The sequence below is a fragment of the Lytechinus pictus genome, chromosome 12 (assembly GCF_037042905.1).
Source record: "Lytechinus pictus isolate F3 Inbred chromosome 12, Lp3.0, whole genome shotgun sequence".
In the NCBI taxonomy this organism is placed as follows: domain Eukaryota; kingdom Metazoa; phylum Echinodermata; class Echinoidea; order Temnopleuroida; family Toxopneustidae; genus Lytechinus; species Lytechinus pictus.
The window spans coordinates 20,491,947-20,510,536 of NC_087256.1; the positions used below are offsets into that span (position 1 = coordinate 20,491,947).

The 18,590-nt window shown below is 34.5% G+C and overlaps 2 protein-coding genes across 3 annotated transcripts in view; one reads left to right on the forward strand and one right to left on the reverse strand.

Annotated features, from left to right (window-relative positions):
• LOC129272532 (attractin-like protein 1) overlaps window positions 1-3,313 on the forward strand; it is a 60,090-nt gene extending 56,777 nt beyond the window's left edge. Inside the window, exon 21 of the mRNA XM_064107897.1 lies at window positions 472-3,313. Within this exon, the coding sequence (XP_063963967.1) occupies window positions 472-861 (390 nt within the window). The 3' untranslated portion in view covers window positions 862-3,313. The remainder of the gene's footprint in view (window positions 1-471) is intronic.
• Window positions 3,314-8,433: 5,120 nt separating this feature from the next.
• LOC129273674 (MORN repeat-containing protein 4-like) lies at window positions 8,434-18,585 on the reverse strand. 2 transcript variants are annotated; one of them, XM_064108013.1, is made up of 5 exons: window positions 18,458-18,585; window positions 16,627-16,728; window positions 14,556-14,670; window positions 12,429-12,538; window positions 8,434-11,960 (listed from the first exon to the last, which is right to left on the reverse strand). In XM_064108013.1, exons 2-5 carry the CDS (start codon window positions 16,691-16,693, stop codon window positions 11,806-11,808), a joined length of 447 nt encoding a protein of 148 aa, XP_063964083.1. In that variant the 5' UTR covers window positions 16,694-16,728; window positions 18,458-18,585; the 3' UTR covers window positions 8,434-11,805. The 2 variants fall into 2 exon arrangements, with proteins under 2 accessions (XP_063964083.1, XP_063964084.1); XM_064108014.1 differs by having other exon boundaries at window positions 18,464-18,577.
• Window positions 18,586-18,590: the final 5 nt, after the last annotated feature.

Below are 18,590 nucleotides of genomic sequence, written 5' to 3' on the forward strand. Positions count from 1 at the left end.
CAGATGTGGCGTATCAGGCAAAATTTATAAAAACATGAGCGAAGCGAGTGAGCATAAATTAAGACATTTTTTAAAAACAAAAATCCAAATTTGTGATAGATTTTGACATAATATTCAGAAAATAAAATCGTATTTCCCCCTTCTATCTTTGCTTTTTCCTTGATCGTTATTTTATTCATTAATTTCTATTTTTATTATAATTATAATTTTTTGTTTTGGGGGGGAGGGGCAAGCGTCTCCCTAAGCCCCTTTCTGTACACCACTGATGAACAGGTTTCTTTCATACATGTTTCAAAGGGGGAAAATCATTCAGTGGCAACCAACCTCATCATTTTAATAGACAGGTGGTTCTTTTATTCTGGTGGTCACTAAAATTAGATATACAATGTATATACCACTTTAGAGCAAGTTTGACTGTTCTTAAAAGGAAATGGAGATATTTGATTATATATTGTTCTTTTTGTATCACAGAATTATCAAGTACTAGCCGCCCTAGAGCCATGCAGCGACAACAAAGCTGGCATCATGACCGTGTTCCTACAGTTGCCCATGCCCGATGGCGAAGCGCCCCCTTTAGGTCAACCTCGACTGGCTTTAGCATCGGCCCTCGTTCAGCTCAAACCAAAGAAAGCCGAGCTGAAAGAGCAGAGGGATCGGGAGAGAGACCAGAGGGAAAGGGATAGGGAGAATAGAGCCCGGGAGAGAGAACAGCGGGAGAGGGAAGAAGAGCTTCAAAGACATCAGTTACCGGTAGCGCCGCTAGCAGCGATACCCTCTGACGATACCCTATCAGTCGGTGTGTTAGATGACACTAGACACATACGACATCATGCAGAGTACGATAACCCTGCTATGGTATAACACCATTCATTCCCTTCCATTTGAACTCGTATTTCAACATGTCAGACAAATTCTCTCAATGCCATGTCTTTTTAATAACTGTAGATGGAAATTGAAATAGATGATTTTTAATATTATTTTAAAAAACATAATTAGGGCTTTCTTCCAGCAATTCTTTTCCTCATGAAAGGATAACAATATGATATGACTGGCTTCGTGAAATTATTTTTTTCTCAAATTTTTTTAATCATGATATATTTGAATGCCCACACATCTTCTTTTCAACTTCATTGTACAAACTTTCATATGTTTTTATTTTATAAGCTATCTACATGAGTGATGTCATAAAACACTATTTTGTATTTTACTTTGCTATGTTCATTTAAAAAAAGATCTCATTTTTGTGTAGACTTAATTATTCAGAGAAATTCAATATCCAGATTGACTTTCATATTATGTACTTACTGCATTTTGATTGATATGACTGACATCTTGAGATTAGAGTCTTTTATTAAGAGATATATCTTTATTTCTAGTGCCTAATTTATCCTGTATAGTATGTGTCAATATTTGTAGATTGAAATTGAAATGTATTGCCATTGAAATACTTGAAGATGATTTTATAGATTTTGAATGATGACTGCGTTAGGTTTTTATAAGTATCACTTTTCTCGCAAAGCAAACTGTAAGGAAATGTAATGAAGTGGTTTGTTGCCAAATGAGGTTTCCTCTTCAATTGATATGAATTATTGTGCAGGGAATAGGGATTATGTAAAGACTTTGTTTCAAAATAGAATTATATTTTTGGATTGATTTGCTTTTGAAATTGACAGAAATTTTCAGAAGATATGTATGAAATCTGATATTCATTTAAGCAGATTCAACAGCATTATATTTTTTTGAAATCTGAACACATAATCTGGGACTTACAAGCCATTGTTCAAATTACATGTGTAATTTCAAGTGGACAGAAATTTTATTATGATTTTTGCCAATTATAAGGTTTTATTCATGTGTATTAATTTTCCTGCTGTTGTCAAGTGAAATTTTTGTGATTTTAATTATTATTTTTCTATATTCCCTAGCTTGAATAGACAGTGAAATGAATGAGAAACATTTGTGCAAATAATTGTACTTTTTACTCTTTTCAAGGATATATTTTCACTGACAACTTGATGATATTTTGTCAAGTAGTGATTTGGTTGCAAGTCTGAAGTATTGTTTACTTGGGGCGTGCAAAAATTGGTTAAAGATGCGCATACCACAAAATAGCAAAGTTCAACGTTTGCATATAATGCTCCAAAAGATCACCAAAATTTTTGAACCTTTGGCAATAGCTCATTTTGAGTTTGAAAGACGAATTTAAAACGTTTAAAAAGTTTGACATTTTTGCAACAGATTCACATCTCTGTCAAACAATGACTGACAATAGTTCCAAGGCTCTACCAAATTTTGGCTAATTTTTGGAGCATACAATTTTTTTCTTCTAAATTTAAAGCTGCACTTAAGAAGAATCTAGCATATATACAGAGCGATATAACACAAATTATGGAATTCCCCTGGCATCAGATTTTCCAAAAGAATGGAAATTATATTAGACAGAATTTTTTTTTAAAGAAATTTTTAATATTTATCTTTTGAATAAGAATAGAAACATTCAGATTCTGGGTTGTCTAGTAACAATAAAAGTAATTTATTTTTAAAATTGTAGGCAATTTGGTTTTAAAATTTGGTGTGTGGGGGCGTCGTGGTCTAGTGGTTAAGACCCTCGTCTTTCAATCTGAAGGACATGGGTTCGATTCCAAGCCATAGTGTGTTTTCCTTCAGCAAGAAATTTACCCACATTGTGCTGCACTCAACCCAGGTGAGGTAAATGGGTACTGGCAGGAAGTAATTCCTAAAAAAGCTGTGCGCACCGGAATTGGTAGACTAGCTTAGCCGGGATAATAATAATATAGGAGCGCCTTGAGCACCTAGCAAGGTGGATACGTGCGCTGTACAAATCCTATGTTATTTATTATTATTTATTATTTATAAAAATGTAAACGTCTTTGCAAATTCTTCCAACTCTTATCTAGGAATGATAGTAAAGGGTGTGGTTATGAATGATACATCAGATAGAGAGAAAGGGTGAAATATTGATGAAAAATTAAAAAGATAGAGGAAGAAATGATAAAGTTAAAATATTGCAATTAAAGAAAGTTGAATGGAGATGAAGAGAAAGAATGCATCAGCTTAAGTTTTATCATTTCAAACTGTAAATTAGAGATTTCTGCCAAAGTTATTCTTACTTCCATTTTTCTCCTTATGTATATTTTTGGAATTAGCTAGACATACATGTATGCTGTACTTTTTAGAATTCTTATTATCTTTTTACAAGTTTAAAATCAACGCAATGAATGTAATTGATGATGTATATACATGTACTTATCAAAGTGAAATAAATTATTATCATTGATTTCACATCCAAAGGACTTTTCCACATACAAAGAGGGATAGGGCTTGTTTGGTATTTTAATTGTAGCTAGTCTTAGCTTCCTATATCCAGTACTCATTGGATTTTTTTTTCTAACCTAAATATGAATTTGAGGAGGGGGGGGGGGGAGCATCATGAACTATACATTCTTTATTAGGAATGGTACTGTAAAACGGTGCTTCTGAATGTACGTGATTAATATGATCAGAAATGATATCGTTCCAAACCCCAGTGCGAGCACAGCCCCATCGTCCGTGGGCATGCAATGTATCAAACGCTTTGGGTATAGACAAATTGCTTACTTCAAAATACAAGGCAAGAGACTTGCTGTGAAAGTACAAAAGTGCAATAACTTTAAAGATAAATCAGGTTCTGATCTGTTTCTGTACATCCTCTCTTTCAACCCACCTACTCTCCTCTTCCCCTACTTCTTCCACGTCTTTGATTGCCCACTCCTTCTTGAACCACCATCTTCTTGAAAACCCTTCCTAAACGGTGACATGACATTGCTCCTGCGATAATTGTTCCGGGCTTTATTTCGTCTAATACGTACGGTTAGGGTTAGGGTTGCAATAGGGTTTATGTTAGCTAGGTATAGTGTTAAACCCAAGGTTGAAGTTGGCCATTCGATTAGTGTATGGAATTTGGAGCGAAGCGATTAGAAGGAACACCGTAACAGTACAGGTCACCATCTGTACCGACCGCATGAAACATTGTTAGCGCTAAAAGAGCACGAACAGTAGGTCCAGTCTCATTTTTCTGATTGTGTTGATTCAAGATGGAAATTATGTTATTGTAACACATGAGGCATCAATGTAATATTACTAGTTGTAATAGGGCGTCTGTTACGTTTTTTTGCGTCCGGTACTGGTGTCATACAGGTGAAGTGCAGTGTGCAAGTGTACATGTATGTAAAACGTCTCATAAAAGATTGTTTGCTTATAGAGAAATGACAATCTTAACTGGCATGATAATTCACAACCGATATTTGAGATGTACATTGCAAAGAGGTGATTTCTTTGGATATTTTATCTGTGGTTTTATTGCCATGGGTCCATTGTGTGTTTAAAATGAACTATGCTGCAAATAAGTGTTATGGTTTATTTGTCAGATATGTATGAGAGAAATTGTCAAGGTTGATATTGGGACTGTTTAAATGTAATGTTAAAGGACAAGTCCACCCCAACAAACATATGATTTCATTAGAAAGAGAAAAATCAAACAAGAATAACACTGAAAATTTCATCAAAATTGGATGTAAAATAAGAAAGTTATGACATTTTAAAGTTTTGCTAAATTTCACCAAACAGTTATATGCACATCCTGGTCAGTATGCAAATGAGGGGACCGATGACATCACCCACTCACTATTTCTTTTGTATTTTATTATATGAAATATTTGAATTTTCTCCTCAATGTCATGTGAGCAAAGTTTCATTCCTCCCTTAACATGTGGGATTTGATTGTTATAACATTTTGTGGTTCAAACAAGATGGTCATAATTGTCATATCCGTAAAAATTGAAATATTGTATAATTCAAACAATAAAAACAAAAGAAATAGTGAGTGAGTGACATCATCAACTCTCTCATTTGCATATCACTGAGGTGAGCATAGAACTGTTTTGGGAAAAATAAGTGACACTTTAAAATGCCATAACTTTCTTATTTTACATCCGATTTTGATGAGGTTTTCAGCATTATGCCAGTTTGATTTTTCTCTGTTTATTCTGGGGTGGACTTTACCTTTAATGGTATGTGATTTAACATGTGTGTAAAATAGAAAATCTGTTGAGTAAAAAGAAGATAAAGTGATATTTTTTTAATGAAATGAAGAAAAAAAAAAGGAACATAGACTGTATACTCACAGAACCATGATAATTTGAAATGCGTTAGTAAATCTAGAGAGCTCTGTACCCAGCGGAATTTCTTGCTCAAAATTGGAGATAGCCTGATGTATAGTTTCTCCCATACTCAAGCTTATTACATATCCATCAGTACTTGCAGAAGTATATAGAGAAATAATCTTTCAAATTTTGTGTATACTTTTGATTGGTTGTTTATTTAACTATGGTTGGTTGGATTTAAAAAGTTGATATGCCGACATTCCTGTGTACATGCATGAAATGTACAAACAAATACGTGTTGGATTCAACACAACATTATATCATTTACGCAGAACTTGATTTGGACAATGATATACTGTAAGGAGTAGAAAAAATGTTTTATAGTTTGGAGGGAATGGCCTTTGTCATTTCTTAAATAAAAAATTAGTTAATATTCTGATGATAGTTAGCCAGCAGCATGGAAAACATAAACAAGGGCTAATGTCAAAATTGCCATCAGAAGTTTCAATACATACCCTGACATCGCTATTCATTAGGGTTTTTTTTAATTTTTAATGAAGACAAGTAAAAAACTATCAGCAATTGCATTTTGACTCTTATTGGCTTTCAAATGTTAACTACTGCATTGACAATGGTCATAGTTTCCCATATGTCCTGTGTGTTAAAAAAAAATCCTTTGCAATGCTAAAAACTTTGTTTTTTTCTTTCCCTTATTGTTATTATTACCATTCACTATACCATATTTTTCATAGCTATCTACAGGCCTAAATTTTGTAGTCGGGAATATGTCAGAATATGCTTACAAGTGATTTTAATTTCTGTACCTCACTTTTGTAGTCCAATTAATTCCATTTCATGTTGGCTTGTTGGTCTATATCTCTTGCAATGAAGTATACAGACTTTCCTGAAGCCGTTACAGGTATGATTTATTCAGTACTATTGATAGATACTTGTGCAGAGCTTTATAATAATGTGTGTACTGTATATAGGCCATTTAGGATCATTTGCTTTACTCATGCGCTAGATTTCTCTTTATAAAGAAAATAATTTACCTTTTCACAATGTTCTTTCATGTATTTCATCATTTGCCATTGCATGTTGCGATAATGAGTTGAATGTAATTGTTTATAGCGCGTTCAAGGCTCCGAAGAGGGATTAATTTCTGCTTTCTGTTACTCTTTGATCAGAATGCTTAATCATTGCCACAATATTGCAATATTTGACAGGCACATGTGAACAGAAGCCAATAAGATCGCTGTAATTTACACAACAAATGCTTGTTATCTCTCAAGAGCAGAGCATCAGTCAAGCTACATACAAAGAAAATTGAATAACTATCAAATGAGTGTGTATCCAATATATAAAAAAAAAGATGCGGTATGCTGTATATAAACATAGTATAAGTTTGCCGACCATGAATTACGGATATCTTTTGTATGGTTCTGAACTCTGATATTATACATCATCAAAAATGTTAATTACATTCATAAATTAGCCCCAACATTTGAATTTTTTTTTACTGATAGTTGTTGTATGCGAACGGGTATGTGTAGTCGACTGCTTTTGCTGACTACACATAGAATTTTTTTTTTAAATAGATATTTACTTGATTCATACTTCTGCTGCAAGTCAGCTTGAATAGAAGTAAACGTTATTTTTATAGATTGAGAACAAAGTCATTCATCATGATGTTCCATGTTTGTAAGATATACACAATTCAGGAACTCCAAAGTGAATGTTTATCAACAATGGGATTAATTTCTGCAATTGAAAACATATTCATTCCTGTATTATCATTCCATTCGCTTCAATTTTCTGTTTTTGGTCATAGATTTGTGAATAATTTTCCATCTCGATTGATATGAATTTCCATATTTCATTTACAACTGTACAGTTGTCTTTGTCACTTACACAGAGGAAATAATGTGTACAGTGTATTTAACTTCATGCTTGCTCCATGCTTGAAATGCAGAATTTATTTAGGGCCATATTTAAATTATTTCTGACTTGGTCTGGTCCTTCTGTAGCCTACAATCCGGGTGGTGGCTACAGCTTTATCTTTGCTGTTTTGCTAAAAATAAGCGATGTGTCTAATGCGGAAAGCTATAAACAGTCTTAGTGAGCAGACACTACCTATACACGCGCATCATGCTTTTGTCATTGTTGTCGACCAGGATTCGGTGTGGGGTTTTCAGACGAACGATAAAAAAACCCAACTAAAGCAAGACGGTGTGTATAATCGGTGGTTGTTTTCCTGTCTTCTGTATCGGAGTCAGACATATTTGCTGACATTTCACGTAACAGCATCAGACTCTTAAAAGCAAAGACAATAGTTGTAGCTTATGCCTGGATTATGGGCTAGTCATTCGGCTGCAAGTTGAAATATTGATAGAAATAAATTCTGGCAGGATGAATTGGAACTCATTGAAGACTATGTAGCTGTAGTAGTTACTACAAAAAAAATCCAACACACACACATTTCCCAGAATGTCATTTGGTGTTTGTTACAAAAGAGTTACTTTGATTCAAGTTCAAACATCACATGATTTTCAACCAATCACATGTACAAGTGTGCATTTAGGTTTTTTTTTGTTGTTGCTTGGAGATGAAGTCATAATATGCAGCGGGTCCTTGAATTATCACGTGTATGTACGTACAGGAATGGAAAAAAAAACATTCTAGATTATTGAGCTATATTACAGGTCAATCTCATTTTAATAGCCTGTATTGGTTCTTTTTACATTTAATTCTCTTTTCTTCACTTCTAGAATGACTATTTTTTTGTTAAGTTGCTTGTACTATATAATTTCAGAGAACTTTTATTTGTATTCTCCACAGGTATCCAAGATGCTTCTAGTGTTTTAGTTTTAACAATAGGAACCTGCCAATATACACTTGCAAAATTAGGATTGAATAATTGCTTTTTAGTTTAGTGGAGCAAATGTTATATAATCAGTGATGGTGCAATCTCTGTATGAAAGATGATTATATATTAATAGATTTTAATATGTTTAATACGGTTTGACATTTTTAATGTAATAAAGTGTATGCACAAAGATTGTTTATGATGGGAAGAAATTTTTATAAATATTGGCAAAATGAGTGAGATGAAATGGTTATGATTATGATCTTGAATAAAATATATCACATTTTGGTGAAATAAGTATTTTGTTCCATTTGTTTGTTTGATCTTTTGAAGGGTCACTATCTAAACTAAGAAATTCTATCAAACCAATACCTCTCACACACAAAATACATTGACAAATTCATATAATATATATATATATGTATGTCAAAATACTTTAATAAACTTATTTCATTATCATCAATGCTCATCATCAAAATCAAGATTAAAAAAATGTTGTTGGGGTTACAAGTCCTTGTCTCAACTCCTTGCCCAAAATACTAATTTCTTTTTAATAGACTACTTAATATATCAACTGAGGTCTGGCTCACTTTTTAATGAATCCATATGCTGTGTCAGACATAAGACTATCCCATTGGATCAAGAATAGTGGCAGCTTTGTTGGTTTTTCTGGGGCCCATCTTACTAAGAGTTACGATTGATCCAATTAATCGCAACTATAATCCATCCATACCATAATTTTTTTAACAGGAAATTTGCACAATCTCCTATTGACATAGAATCACACCGAATCTTCAAGAAAGTGATGAATGTATGAATATACATCTAGAAAATATTTTGAACAAATTTGCATTTTAGATGCTGGGGTTACGACAGTTGCGATTGATCGGATCAATCGCAACTCTTTGTAAGATGGGGCCGAGCTCTCCTGACCACTTGATACAATACCCCTTTCATTTATCCTCCAAATTCTAGTCCGCACTGAAATGATCTGTACCAAATTGAAATGTGCATTCAAATACATGTTATTCACAGCCAACTGCACTTGCTTTCCAGGTATCCTTTCAATAAATAAGCCCAAAAGCCAGTCAACTGTCTAGGTATCTACACACACCTACATCAGGGTCTCGTCTTACAAAGAGTTGCGATTGATCCAATTGACCATGAGTACGGAAGGCCAGCAACGCCAACATCTAAAATACATGTTTGCTCACAATAATTTCTGGATATGATGTAAATTCATATAGTCGTCATTGTCTTGAAAATTCAGAACGCTCTTTGTTTACAAAGAACACTACAAATTTCCTTTTTGAAAAAGTATGACATTGATAGTTGAGTTTGATCAGACAATCACCAATCTTTGTAAGACAAGACCCAAGTTGACAGGAAGCATGGACCAAGCACAATGACCCTTGACCTTGCAGTAAATTCTGACTTTGATCTAACACCGCTCCCTTTCAGTAATTCTCTAGTCCATGCCTAGTGCTTTTCAAAGCGGTGCTCAATGGAGAAAACTGCTTTGGCCTGAGCTTTTCAGTTATTCAAAATCTTACAACTCTGTGAAGGTTGGGCTTAAACCAGTAATTTCCTTTCAAGGGATATACATGTACATGTACTTATCCGAGAGACATGTTTTCGTCAACCCAGCATTGCCAAATCATTTTATTTTTCCTTTGATCTATGTCGGAATTTAATCATACTCAGTGATACATTGAACACAAAGAAATTACTTGGTGAAAGACACAAATATTATATTGCATTATTAACACTCACTATAAATGTCAAACTAAAAAAAAAAGAGAGAAAACAATCAACATGATGAGTTGCTGATAAATATTTTAAGAATGTTGATTTATAAACCAAGTAAATTTCTTATCCTTTTGTCTGCATTACACAGAGGTGTATCTAGGTGGTGCTTCTAAATTTCGATCCTGTGAATAAATATATCAATACAGAAATCTAGGGAAAATGTCACATGCACCCTATCTATTTCCAAATTTGATTATAGCGCACCCCTTTTTTCTTCAAATTTTTTTTGTATCCGTCACTGCATTGGACTTACTAACCACACTGTATTATCAACATAGCACCCTTCATCTATATGTATATCATATTAAAAAAAAAATCAAACTTATATATAACTATCAACATGAGATCTTAATTAACTGGAAGTGATCTACGTGTATTGATAAGAATTATTAATAATCTAATTTGGGCCAGCCCATTAATTGAATATCTCTATATAATTCATAAACATTTAATCCAATTTCATGACTTGCCATAAAAACACCTTTGCTTAAAAGGTAATTTGATATCTTTTTCAGAAGGAAAAAATGAGGGAAAATCAGGAATTAATTGATATTACGCATGCATTATATAACTTTTATACATCACATGTTGCCAGTCCAGCCTGCTTTGTATTCAAATTAATTTTGGTTCTTTATAAAAGGGTGTCACATTTTTTTTTTTTTTTTTTTTTTTTTTGGGGGGGGGGGGGAATCTGCTGAAGAAAGTAAGGGAATCTTACGAATATGCAAGTGTACAGTGAAAGCAGATTTCCTCAATAAATTATGAAAACATTAATCAGATCTAATGTTCATCCCTACATAAGTACATATAATTTAAAGAAAAGTAATCTATATACAGTATTTGCCTAATGAGAAATGGAAAGAGAAAGAGGGAGACAAACAGAGGGGAAGAGAGAAGGACAATGATTTTGATTTCCTAGTGTATAAAAATATATTGAATATTGACATTGCTTCTTTATCGATTGGACAAGTAAATCATGACATTCTCAGTCTCAGCGACTGGAAACCAATAAAGTGAACCCCTTTTCACGTTCATGTGAATGGAGGAATACAGCTAACTTTGCCTTAAAAAATCTGTTCGACAAATATGTTGGGCAAATATTTGACTTATGAAAGTTAACTTTTACACCTTGCAAAATTATACCACTATGTACAAAAAACACAAGGGGATTCACATGTAGGCATTCATAGCTTTACATTTTTCAAAAATTGGAATGTTAGTTTAGAAAACAGAATAAAAAAGAATGAATGTCTGTGAGCTTTAATACTATTAATGAATACAACTTCCAATGTTAATGGTACATTACTAACAAGTATAAAGACTAGTTGTCATATAATGAAATATTTATCATATAATATATTGGATATCAATGACCATTAAAAGTGCCTTGAAAGTTTGAAATAAGGATAAGGGTTTTTTTCATAATATCTTTGAGAAAAACTATATACAATATAAAACATTTCAAATTCCAGATAACAACTTCCAACTTGTCACTTATATCATTATAGCGACAACGTATGACATTGAGTTAGTAAATATTATAAATTTCAAATGCATGAAGCTACATGAAAGCCCAAAATATGTGCAGGAGACAGTAAATAGGGTACTATGCAATCTTTAGGATTGCATTTCTATAGGACCTGCAATCGATAGATTGGTCGACTTAAATTCCTCATTTCTCAAATGTAGCATTCTGATGAATTCTTATCCTTATAACAAGGGTTATGATCATAAAATAAGTTGTGAGTTATATCTCATTTTAAAGCTGAGAATCTCCTCTTTCAGAAGGGACATCTACTGAAAATATCTGATTATATCTTACTGAAAATCAATTTATGGGTGACTTTTTGTGGGTTTTGCCATGCCTGGTCACGTATATTCTTTTCCTAAAATAACACGTCCATGACGGCATAAGTACATTTCATTGAAACAGATTTTACTCAATTGTTTTCCCCCTGGAATGTCTATCTACACTCTGACTTGTATATTCTTTGCGGTTTGAGCGGCTTGTTTGGCTTTTGTTACGATGTCTCTTGCTCGTTGTCTCTCGACGAGCCTGGTACCGTCAAACAGTCCTTCGTTCCTTGGTAAGCCATGGGTGCCATCTGCAAATGTCAACAACCCTGCAGAGAGAAAGACAATAAAACAAATCTTCTAAATCCATCCAGTAAGTTCACTTGACATGGGATGATTTCAAGTTCAGTGTTGACCTTTTGGTGTTAGGTCAATTTTTACATGAATCGAGTATAACACCAAACATAAAATGAAGATGGTCCTGAAATGTCACTCACTTGGTGTCGACCTGTTCATATTGTGATCAAGACTATTTGTGTAAACTCACATAAGGTTTTGGAGCTCGGAAATGCGATCCAAATTGTGCTTCCATCACCAACAATAGATTTGAAGTCCCCCATTGATATCATCATCATGAATGCAACACCTCACAAAGTCAGCACCATCTCCAATTTTTATGCTGATTCATTTACTGTTCAATTATTGTATTGTTTTTTGTTTATTGCATTACATAATGTAAAACAAATTGTACAGATTCATTTGGTCCATACCGATTCAACTTACTCATTTGTTCTTACCTAATCCATTCACTTTTCCTTGTTTAAACTCTCCTTCAAACAGCATACCATCCGGTCGTGTGAACACACCTAAACCATCAAACCTGCCCTGTTGGAACTGACCCTCGTACCTGTACATGATGAATGAATGAATTCAAAATCAAACTTACATTTGCTATATCGGGGCTTTTCTCTATTCATTCCACATCACATTTAGTTTTGCATCCATTCTATATGATCTGAGGGATCTCAGAGAGAGAGAGATACATACAGTACATCCCCCAAAAACCAAACAGAGATTTAGCGATGATTTATCATACATGTAATCATAACTACAATAGACAAATGACCTATCATTTAAAGCTTAGAATCTCCTCTTTCATCTGGAACAACGTAGAAGATTTCACATTCACACATGAGCGAGTTAAAACAATTTGAAAAGATGCCAAAATGACATTTAGCGGGGGGTATCTGAATTTCAAAAAGAAAATCACATGCTTAAAAAGTTCACCATCTGCTCTTTATTTTGATACCTCAATCACATATAACGGTCAAGAAATAACAAACTTCTGTTCCTTCGAAACAATGCTCGTAATTTCATCAAACGAACATGTTTTCACCGTTTTCCCACCGCTTCAAAGCTATCGTTCTGTTTACAAAAGATTTTATGCATGGCTGATTGTCAACAAAACATAGAATCAAGAAAGTCTGAAAGCTAGCCTGTAAAACCTCTTCATTTTATGAAATTATTGAATTTCAAGTCTTATTTCAAATAAACAGAACTTTGTTATATCTTGACCATTTTCTGTAATTGAGGTATCAAATTGAAAAGCAGATATTGACCTTTTTACAAATATGATTTGCTTCAAATGAAAGAGGAGATTTTAAGCTTTACAATGATGGGACATTTTTCTATTGTATTTGTGAATAAATTATGATAAATCACCAATAAATCTTGGTTTTGTTTTTTGTGGGATGCACTATATATATAAATATATACTGTATATATATATATTGCTGGCAAGTCATCATATTTGCTCTGTTTCCTTTCAGTGTTCATGACACCAATCTTTGAAATATGTGTTTGAATGATCGTCCCCAAAGTTATAATTATAAATATAAGTTCAAGAAAGCTCAAGGAGCCGTATCATAGGGCTGTTTAAAGTTACCTGTGACTTTGCACACAACTGTTGACCTCTTCTTGAGCTGAATGAGATACAACAATTTTGTTTTTGTTTTGGAAAGTTAATTTTCTAATCATATCTTAAAAAAAAACATTTGCATTTAAAGACATATTGAAAATGACATTTTTATCTCAAGTTTGGTATTGAATATCAACTTTATATTTGGAATTTGATAAAGCACAAGAAAGGGTCCCAATTATGCATAGAAAATGTCTTCCCCCCCCCCCGGGGGGGGGGGCACTCGACCAAAAAAGTGGTAGGGGTGTGCCGCGGGCGAGGCAAAAAACGGGGGCCTTGGAGCGGGCTTATTGTAAAAAGGAGGGTCCTCGGAACGGGCTTCGGAACTACAAATGTTTGTGAAAACGGGGGTCCTCGGAACGGATCTCCGTATCTCTGTGAGTGCGTATGCATCCCTATGGAACGGGCAATCGTGCATGACGCAGCTAGCGCGGCCTCCGCCGGGTGCGCTCGCGCTTAGGCGATGGTCGAAAAGCGCTCTACGGCCGCTTTTCACCAAAATTGTAGCAGATTAATGCGACCGGAACGGCGTAACGAAAAATATGCGAAGCTTTGGAGCGGATTTCTTTCTTCTTTTTTCTCGATAAGAAGGAAATGCTATGCCTTGGAGCGGCTTTCTTTGTTCTTTTTCTCAATAAGACAAAAATGCTATGCCTTGGAACGGAAATTTGAGTGTAAAAATGGGGGTCCCCTCCGCGGCACATACCCACTATGCATTATATACTGAGTGCCCCCCCGGGTTCCCCCCTCCCCCCCCCCCCCTCTGCATATTATGGCCATGAGCCGAGGGTTGCAGATTTGAAAGCTGAACTCATTTGATGGTTGATGACTGCATTAAAAAAGAAAATTCTAGTTTAAAAAAATCTGCTTTTTATGTCAATGTCAGACTTTCCTTTTTTCACATTTACGTCAAGTTTAAGGCTTCTTTTTTTGCTTTTCAATTTACCTTGACCCATCAGCAAAGAGCAGTGTACCATGTCCTGAGCAGAGTCCACTGTCAAACTGCCCGCTGTATTTGGATCCATCGGATAGATACAGCTCTCCTACACCATGCCTTTTTCCTTTATTTTAAGATCAGATCAGAATCACAAAAATAAAAAAAAAAATAAGAGAGAGAGAGAGAGGAGGCAGGAGCCATCAGACACTGTTCTAGGAGAGTCTCCCATTTTTTTTTTTCAATTTTGTGCAATTGAAATTGGCAATAATATACTATCCAGTCAGAGTTTTAAAATCTATTGTATATATGAACATTGTTTTATTACATACAATTTCATGTTTTTTAAAGAAATCTTTTGGTAACCCTTCTCACAACCATTAACAGTATCTCAATATCAAAGGCAAAAACAGTCACATATTTGTGAATTTTAGCTCAAAGTTAAACTATATCTACGAATTGACATAACAAATCGCTTAAAAAAAAAGCAATTTTCACACTGAAATGTGTAAATTCATACATCACAATCAATGAAAAAGTAATAAAACCCTGTAAGAATTTGTTTGCATGTTGCATTACATATTTATTCTGAAAATATGATGAGAGAGGGGGGGGGGGGGGGGGCTCAGACCCACAATGCCATAAAAATCAAGGATGACTTGATAAAAGAATAGTACTCCCTCAATTACACTTTTCTTTTCATGACTCAGTTTTAAAGGGGAATCAGGCCTTGGTCATAAAATGTGTCGGCAAGGAGAAAAATAAATAAAACAGAATGAAGAAAGTTTGAAAGAAATTGGATAAGCAATATAAAAGTTATGGCTGCTTTAAAATTGAGATGATCCCTGAGACTATGTAGATTTCAAATTGGCAACTGGTAAGTAGATTATGACAAGGGGCAAGGACAACTTTCCCACACGCCATGTAATTAATTATCAGGAGTTTGTGGTTTTCTCCTAAGTACCCATTCCCCTCTGGCAGTAATCTGAATTCAAACCAAGGTTGTATTTTTTATGTCTTCATGAAAGAAAAATATAATTTGAAGTAAAACTTTTGAAAAAAAATCATGACATTTTAGCCATTCCACATTGGAGTAAATGGCAGAGTAGTCCTTGCTTTACATCACTATGACATACATGTAACAAATGTGGCCAATTTGAAGTCTCCATGGGTATAGTGCTTAGTGCTTACCAATATTTACAACTTTTACAAATTCATAACTTTCTTAATGTTTGTCTGATATTGTTCTAACTTTCACTATCAACGTGTTTGATTTGTCAATTTCATAAAAAAACAAGTTTTTATTTGGGTTAGATTCCCATTTAAGATATAATTCTTGACTATAGCCTAGGCCTACACACCTACTATTACATGCAGGACTATTTTGCGTTTCAATATTACTCCAACTTTTTTATTTCCATTTTAATCTGCCATTCATGTAGTCAGTCCCTTTCTGAATTAAGTTCATATAAATGGTGAACCATAAACACTATCTACATTCTCCCTCCCACCTTGCGAACCTTCAACGATCATGTCATGAGAAAATATACAAGGAAAAGATGAAAAGAATCATGAAGGTATATTTCACATGTATGCTTCAAAACTTCTCAATTCCACTTTCAGAAAAAAGTGAGATTTTCTTCTGATTTTCTAGAAAGTATTGTACATTATACAGTAATCCATGAGACTGCCACCATAGGCTAGAATATACATGTAACAGCTTGACGTTGATGACTGCCACAGAATAATAATTTTGAAAAAGCAAAGAGGATACAAAACAAATAATACAATAAAGAGACTTTATCTTTCTGATGTATTCCCCCTACAACCCCCACCCCCCAAAAAAGACAACAAAGATTCAACATCCATTTAAAATTTCATATGATATGAATTACATTGTTGCTCTGAATTTTTTAAAAACTCTCAAAAAATCTGCTTAAATCGTATTTTCTGTACTTTTTTTGCAGAACCTTGGATTTTCCCCTTTTAATTAGATCTCAATCTATAGACATACATGTATATATATATATATATATACATGTATATATCATGTACATGTAGTACTATTTCTTTGAAAACTTACCTTCCAGCCATTCTCCTTTGTATTCCTCTCCATCTGGATATTTGTAAACTCCTTGAGATGATGTCATGATGATGTCTTATTGAGTACCAAATAGAAAACAATCTGTGAAAGAAAAAAAAAGTAATTGATAAGTAATAGAAAAGATAAAACTTAGATCTACTGCAATGTTTTAATGGCCACAGAATGTTATTGCTTAGATAATTTAAATAATATGCATAGACCTTCGGACTGTACATTCAGTGATCAGCAATTACACTGTCACAGTCACAGATAGATTTAAATCCAAGCTTGCTTCGATTTGGAAATGTCTACTAGGGTCTAGGGGGCACAAAGTATTAGTCCATCAAAAGAAGAGAAGTGAGCACATGCAACTACATGTATGAAACAACCAACTTCGGCCTACATGTAGACCCCATCTTTGGCGAGGCTGATAGTAACTTTAGACAAAAGTATTGTTTGTTAGTCTCATGATGTATGACTTTTATTAAAAATTAAAAATAAAAATATGCAATTTGTCTTAATTCTCACACTCAGTGCAGTCGTCACTCGCACACACACACAGTCACTCACAGTGCACTCGGATCTGTCCCGACTATATTTTAAAATAATTGCTCTAAAATTAAAAGTAAAAGTCAAGAGTCATCTAGACAGGAATAACCGTCATTTCTGGGGATTTATTTAACAATTTCTGACATTTTACTATATTTGGGAGCCAATTTAGTTCAGCGGAACAACCAAATACAGAGACTGAAGCTTTTAAGTTTTGGCGACACAAGTCACTGTATATAACTATAATATTAATAAGTAGACCTTCAGAAATAAAACTAAATGAAACTGTCTTTCCTTACTATACAGTTACAATGTATGATGGTGGGCCCCAAGTCTGCGCACCTAACAATTTGAGTTAAGATTTAGCATGAATTTCTTCTTATTTCACAAAATCTTTTGGTTAATAGTGTTCCCTATATTATCAAGAGTAAGTGTACCAAATTTCTCATTAAAAATGAAAGAAAATATAAGATTTTCTTGAAAAAACCTCGGGCAGTCATTTTCAGATTGAAAAAAAAAATGGTACCCCATGTCTGCGCACTCATTCACTTTGCACACGATTCGGGGATTTTGATGACAAAGGCTACATTTTGAGACCGTCACATGAAATGCCCTGAATTCATTATTTTTCCACCATTTTGAGTCGAATTTTTTAATGAATACCTGTCTATGTATTGCATGTGTAAAGTTCGTGCTCGTTGCATATCTTCTTTTACTAGAATCGCGCAGATACGCGGGTGCGCAGACTTGGGAGACCGCGCAGACATGGGGGAACTGACCATACACTTAACTTTTATAGTTATATACGGTACATTGGTTAGATATAATAGTGACAATCTCGTCATCGTATTAGTATGAGTGGGTTAGATCTAGATCTATCTGTTACTGTTAAATTGAACCATCTGGAGCTAACAACAGAGATTGAACCATGACTCATACTTCTTCTCAAAAACGCACAGCAGTGCCACCAATTTACACGGTCAATGCAACTGGGTCACACACAGCGAGTCGCCTCGGCCTCGCCCACAGCTCCCATCCCGGATGTGAACGATACCGGTACCGGTAGGCCTATGTGCTTCGTGCATGCATTAGTTTTACAGAGCCCGAGCTGATTCCAGACTTCACCCGAATTAATATTTCAGCGAAAGTTAGATCTATATCTAACGTTAGTCCCTACTTCGAATTGACACAAGTCGATAGGCACACATATTGGCATATTAAACCAAAAATTCAAATCTTTGTATAAACAGAAAAATAAATCATATTTTTTCCGTCTACTGACCTGTACCTGTTTCACAGAAAATCTACAGCAACAACAAACACTGTCGATGTCGCGACCGCTGTCAGCCGGTCGCGCCCCTACGCCGACCGAGCGGTGCGGCCGGTCCACCTCGGCCTCTATACCGGTACCTGTA